General features: G+C 35.6%; 1 protein-coding gene across 1 annotated transcript; it reads left to right on the top strand.

Annotated features, from left to right (window-relative positions):
• The first annotated feature begins 3,319 nt into the window (after positions 1 to 3,319).
• On the top strand, positions 3,320 to 5,803 carry LOC111498026 (coleoptile phototropism protein 1-like). The gene is made up of 2 exons (XM_023149078.1): positions 3,320 to 4,221; positions 5,248 to 5,803. Exons 1-2 carry the CDS (start codon positions 3,376 to 3,378, stop codon positions 5,791 to 5,793), a joined length of 1,392 nt encoding a protein of 463 aa, XP_023004846.1. The 5' UTR covers positions 3,320 to 3,375; the 3' UTR covers positions 5,794 to 5,803.
• Positions 5,804 to 6,000: the final 197 nt, after the last annotated feature.

Below are 6,000 nucleotides of genomic sequence, written 5' to 3' on the forward strand. Positions count from 1 at the left end.
ATATTTTCCATATTATATATATATATACACACGTGCGGTCGCATCCGTGCCGTCTTCTATACGGTTCTTGAAAGGCCCAATTTAGAGGAAGTCCTATGAGGTGTTCGTCTTGCAATGCTTACTTTCATTGTGACATACATATGTACTACGCAATAGTTCGTTAGGCTATGAAACTCAAGGGTGGTGGAGAGTTGATACCATGCTTCCCTCTAAAATATGTTTGGAGACACGTTTATAAATTATGGACCTATTAAACACAACTTTAAAAACCATCTCTTCTCTCGAATGATTCTAAAATATGATTTGTCGTTGAGATGTTTCTAATAAAAACAAGAAAAGAACAAACATCTCTCGAATGATTCTAAACCAAAAACTAATAAAGGATTGGGATAACCTTTCTTTTGTTACGTACGTAGCAAACCATCTTGAACTTGACATTAGAATTTAAACTCTACTCGTATATTGCTCTTTACTTATAAATATACGACACTCTCCTGACTTTGTTGTTTCCGTACGCTCAAGAAATTCAGACAAACACGTCTATCAAAAGCTACCAACCTTTTCTATTTCATCTGATTACTTTAAATATTAGCGGTTGATTTCATATAGGACCTCATGTTTAAATATCTCCAATTGCGATTCTTTGTTCGGGAATAAAATATGATTTTCTTTCTCATCTTTGTCTCGTCTAATCTATCTGACCATTCTGATTCTTTATATTTTATTGATTAAGTTTAAACGATATAATAACAAAGTATTTGATTGTTTGATCATCATGTTCATCAAATATCTACTTGACTAAGTATATAACGACTTAGAACATGTCAAAGTCGACATTTGTTAAGAAAGATTGAGACTACCCACATGATCGTAGTGAAGATCATTTATGACCAATCAAAATCACCCACACAAACATCTATAAGGCTCGATGATGTCGTTATTTCAATAAATAAACTTAAAAATGGAATGAATCGTAATTAAGTAATGCAACCCATTAGCATGTTGGTACCTAAATAAACGTTATCTAACCGTAAATTTTAACGTAATGTGTAAAATTTAGAGGGTAACTTTGTGAACGAGAAGGTAAAATAATAAAAATTTGGTGGTAGGGTTTGGAAAAGGTGGATGTGCAGGCTAGTTGTTGTATGTTGGCGTTGTAGGGTTTGCATAATTTGTACAATGGTCCCTCAAGTTTTTATTTCTCTAACATTTTACTTCACTCAATTATTTTAATTAAAATATAAAATTTCCAGAAGAAAAATAGTTTTTATTTTTTTTTAGTATAATTTTAATTTGTTTTAAATTATGCTTGTTTATTAACAATTTTCTAATCAGATTATAAACTAATTAAGCCCATAACATAATTTATAAAAAAATTTAAAACATTTTTTTTAAAAAAAAGGTTTGAATTAAAGGGGTTTGAATGTTGGGACATTAATTAAATTAAATATTTGAATTCGAAGATAATTCCATTTAGCCGTTGAAAACTGTATTTTTCGAACGTTATCCGATGAAAAATAACAAAAAATTGATGGGGGGTTTTAATTCTTTTACATTATTTTGTTCAAAATTAAAATATTATAATTATTTATTTCTAATTATCATTTTTATAATGTATCGATTAGCTAAACTATGTGTTAGAATTGCACAACAACGCACACTTGATTTAGATTAACATAGATAATATGAGAGAGAAAATACAAGGAGAACGCTAAAAGATTTGTATTAATAACTTCAGAAGAATACAGAGAGTACATTTTTAAATGTTTGTTTGAGAGGATATATATATGATTCAACTTCCTAGGTATAGTTTTATCAGATATAATCATCTATTATTATAACTATCGACTATATATATAGATTTATTATGTATAACTGTTGACTAAGCTATAAATAAGCATTCGGCTTCATAACCGAACACTTTTTTTGATCAAACGATAAACTAGATTTTTTTAATGAATTATTTGTTAATTAAAAAAAAAAAAGGAGATGTTTAAATAATAAGTACACGAAATTGTATGATGCTATCCTTGAAAAGGAAGTAAAATGAGATGATATTGTGGTGGAAAGTCATATAATGGTCCTTTCCAATAAGAGGGAGAAAACCAAACATAAACTAATAAATAAAATAACCAAAAAAGTTAATAATATATATATATATATTATTGTCTTTCGAACCTTTCGAACCTTTCGACTATTCAACATTCTAGAAAGGTCTAAAAAAGCCAACTACGGAATCACGGGACAAGAAGATGATAAGTAGATACATAATTTCTTTTGTGACCAACAAAAAATCAGACAAGGACAGAGTGAGCTATGATAGATTGATCGATGTGATAAAAACGCTCGATCGAAGAAATGAGTCACAAGGTGAATTTTTAACCCCAACGTTAGCGGAATGGACTAACCCATTTCTCGTTACTCCACGAATCTTTTAGGTAGAATGATTTCACTAAAAAGATATTGGGCTCAGCTGATTCAATACGGCCCATGTTGAAGTGGGCTTAGGTAATTTAACGAATTATTAAAATAATCTTTATTTTGACAAAATTAATAATTAAAAAGAAAATAAAAGAAAAAAACATTCTTGCCACCTCAATCTGAGCTCCAATAGGTAACAGCGAAACCCGAGGTTGATCCCGACGTTACAATTTGCTTGGCTTTCACGTGTTGCATTGCACCGTACGATGCTCAGGATTTTATCCGCTGCATCATACCTACACAATCCCCTGATCCCTAGATTCCATCACGATAACACTAACGCCTCTGATTACCCTACATAGCCTCCCCACTTTGGAAAATTATTCGCTTCATTGAACAATCTGTGCAAATTATACAAGTGGTTGGCCTGTCACCCCACGATTTCGTCACTTGGATTGCTTTCAGTATCCTTGCGTCACACAGGATCACATGTTTGTCCATTTAGGGCATACAATTTCGTCTCAACTCTCTTCCAGATCTTCCTATTCCAATCCCAAACAAAGATTTTCCATTTTTTCATTAGTATTATTTTGTTCGTTTCCAATTTTATTTTATTTTTCTCCTTCTTCCATCAATATATTGAATTCCGTTGAATTTTAAAAAAATCTTTTAAACAAAAAAAAAAAAAAAAAAAATCTACCCGAGTAGGATTTGGTTAGATTATCAAGTCATAAGAACGGTCCTATTTTTAATGTATAACCTACTTTAACTATAGAAAACGGGTTTAATATATGAGCTTTAAAGTATGTAATTTAGGGATTAAATTAGAGAAATTCAAATAAAATAAAATAAACAAAAAATTAAACCCATTCGCAGTCCTTTTCAAATAGTGGTGCAGTGTAATAATAAAAACATTTGGCTACATATAAACTGGAGAGTATAAATTTGGAGGGCATGAACTGTCGAATTGGATGCGCATATTTTGCATTAATAACCTTTGTCTTCTTTTTCTCCTCTTATCACCTGCTCTGCTCCACTCTGTTTTCACCATTCTTCTCCCCAATTCCCACAATGAAGCACCAATCTCCGCCGCAGGATTCCGGCAAACTTTCCCCCGACCAATGCTACTGGTTTCACGATTCCGCCATTCTCGACATCGATTACTTCGTCAAAACCCTCGCCGGAATCAAGGCCAAAGGCGTTCGAACCGATTTAATCGGCTCTGTCATAACGCATTACGCTTCCAAATGGCTTCCGGATCTCTCCGACGAAGCCCTAGATCAACAAAAGGGGATTGATTTAACGAATTTCAACGAATCGCCGCAGAATGTGACGAATTCGTGGATGAAAAAGAAGTTCTTCGTGGAGACATTGGTCGGAGTTTTGCCGCCGGAAAGGGATTTGATTCCGTGTAATTTTTTGCTGAGGCTTCTCCGGACGGCGAATATGGTGGGAGTGGAGCCTCCGTATAAGGCGGAGTTGGAGAAGAGGATTACGTGGCAGTTGGATCAGGCGTCGTTGAAGGAGGTGATGATTCCGTCATTTAGTCACACGTGTGGGACGGTTTTGGATGTGGAGCTTGTGATTCGACTTGTGAAGAGGTTTGTTAGCTTGGACGACGGCGTTAGGAGCGGCGCCGCCTTGGTTAAGGTGGCGAAATTGGTGGATTGTTACCTTGCTGAAGCGGCGATGGATTCTAATTTGGGATTGCTGGAGTTTGTTGAGCTCGCCGGAGTACTTCCCAGTCACGCCCGAGCCTCCGACGACGGACTGTACCGAGCCATTGATACGTATCTCAAAGTAAGGCTTCTTCTTCCTGTTTTAGTTTTGATTATGCCATTAATTGAACTAAATACTGATCATTTTTAAAAATAAAAAATTATAAATTATAAAACATGATATAAATAAATAAATAAAAAATCAAATAAAATATAAATTTAAAGATAAACAACAAAAGGATGAAAAATTATTTGGTTTTAAAATAGAAAAGAAAAAGGAAAAGATTCTCCCATGAAAAGCAGTTTGTCTCATTAGTTATTACTGTATATTGTGGGCAGAAGAGAGAGAGAGGCAAAAAGTTAATTTGTTGTTTTCTTTTTGTTTTGGTCGTTCTCGCTCGTGTCCATTTAACTCAGAGTCAATTTTTGTGAATATTCATCTTCAATGGAATAAAGAATTCACGTTTAAATGGAGAATAAGAGAGAAAAGAAAATTTTCGTTAGCTAAACATGGCCATAGACGAGATTCTCAAACTTATAGCCTAAGTGAGCTACTCTGTGGCACATACGTGTCACAACGTGGGCGAGCGTGCTGATACGAGTGTCTCGGGTGACTTCGTTTCTAATGGGTTTTCCAAGGAGAGTACCAGGGTGGCACGGGTGTGTCGGTATTACGCCCTAACCTGTGTGTCGGATGTTGATATATACACCCGTTATTCGGTACGGTATTTGTAAATGATATGACATGGGCACAGGAGGGTCAATACTTCGATGGAACCCTGATGGATGAATGTTCGGGATGTCCCGATGAGATGAGCGACATGTGTGGTCGAACAAGCTTGAATTCTGCACAAGCAATGTTCAGTAGGCAAAGACAAACCTCGCCTAAAATCCGATAAAAGCCACAAAGTGGGAGCAAAAATATATGTATGGAGCTTGATTCCCCTTAAGAGTTGTTGTGAGCGCGTCAAGATGACGACGCCGCACGGTTGAAAAAATAGGACTAAGAGAGTCCAAACTAATTTATGATACACCAATAATAATTTTTTTAGTTAGTAAATTATTTATAAGGTTAAATGATTATTATGAATTATTTATTTATTTATAGACACATCCGAATATATCAAAGCAAGAAAGAAAGAGTTTATGCAGACTAATGGACAGCCGAAAGCTGTCCACAGAAGCATCACTCCACGCCGCCCAAAACGATCGCCTCCCAGTCCGCGCCGTAATCCAAGTCCTCTTCTCCGAGCAAACCAAGCTCAACTACCGCCACCTCGACTGGAGCGGCTCAATCGGGGGCAGGAGTCCCTCCGCCGCCCTCGACCACCTGCCCGCCAGGTGCCAATCCAAGAGAGAAATAACGGCCCAACAAATGGAGATTAAGAAGCTGAAAGAGACGGTGTTGAGGCTGCAGAACCAGTGCAATATTATGCAGGTCCAAATGGAGAGGCTCTCGGAAAAGAAGAGAGGCTTTTTCAAGTGGAGGAAGTTTGGGTTTAAGAATGGCGGTGAGTCGGAGAGGGTGGACGACGGCGGCGAAGTCGTGGAGGAGGAGGACGCCGGGTTCGGGAGGCAGACGCCGGTGGATATTAAAACAAAGTTGGTCAAACGTAGGACGCCCACTAAGACATGGAGGAAATCTGTGTCTTGAAAATGTTTTCTTTACAATGTTGGTTGGTATATCTAACTTTGTCTTTGTGTTTTTATGTTTTTATGCATTATTATTATTATTTTTTATTTATAGAAAATTACTTACTTTTATATAATACCAATAATTAATTGCACTTTATTTAAATAAATTGTTATATTATTATTATTATTATTATTATTATTTTTTTTTTTTTTTTTTTTTTTGAAC

Source organism: Cucurbita maxima, unplaced genomic scaffold, assembly GCF_002738345.1.
Source record: "Cucurbita maxima cultivar Rimu unplaced genomic scaffold, Cmax_1.0 Cma_Scf00024, whole genome shotgun sequence".
Classification (NCBI taxonomy): Eukaryota; Viridiplantae; Streptophyta; class Magnoliopsida; order Cucurbitales; family Cucurbitaceae; genus Cucurbita; species Cucurbita maxima.

Coding starts and splice junctions, on each gene's coding strand:
- LOC111498026 (XM_023149078.1), top strand. CDS start 3,376: ATGAACTGTCGAATTGGATGCGCATATTTTGCATTAATAACCTTTGTC. Junction 4,222..5,247: donor CCATTGATACGTATCTCAAA/GTAAGGCTTCTT, acceptor ATTTATTTATAG/ACACATCCGAATATATCAAA.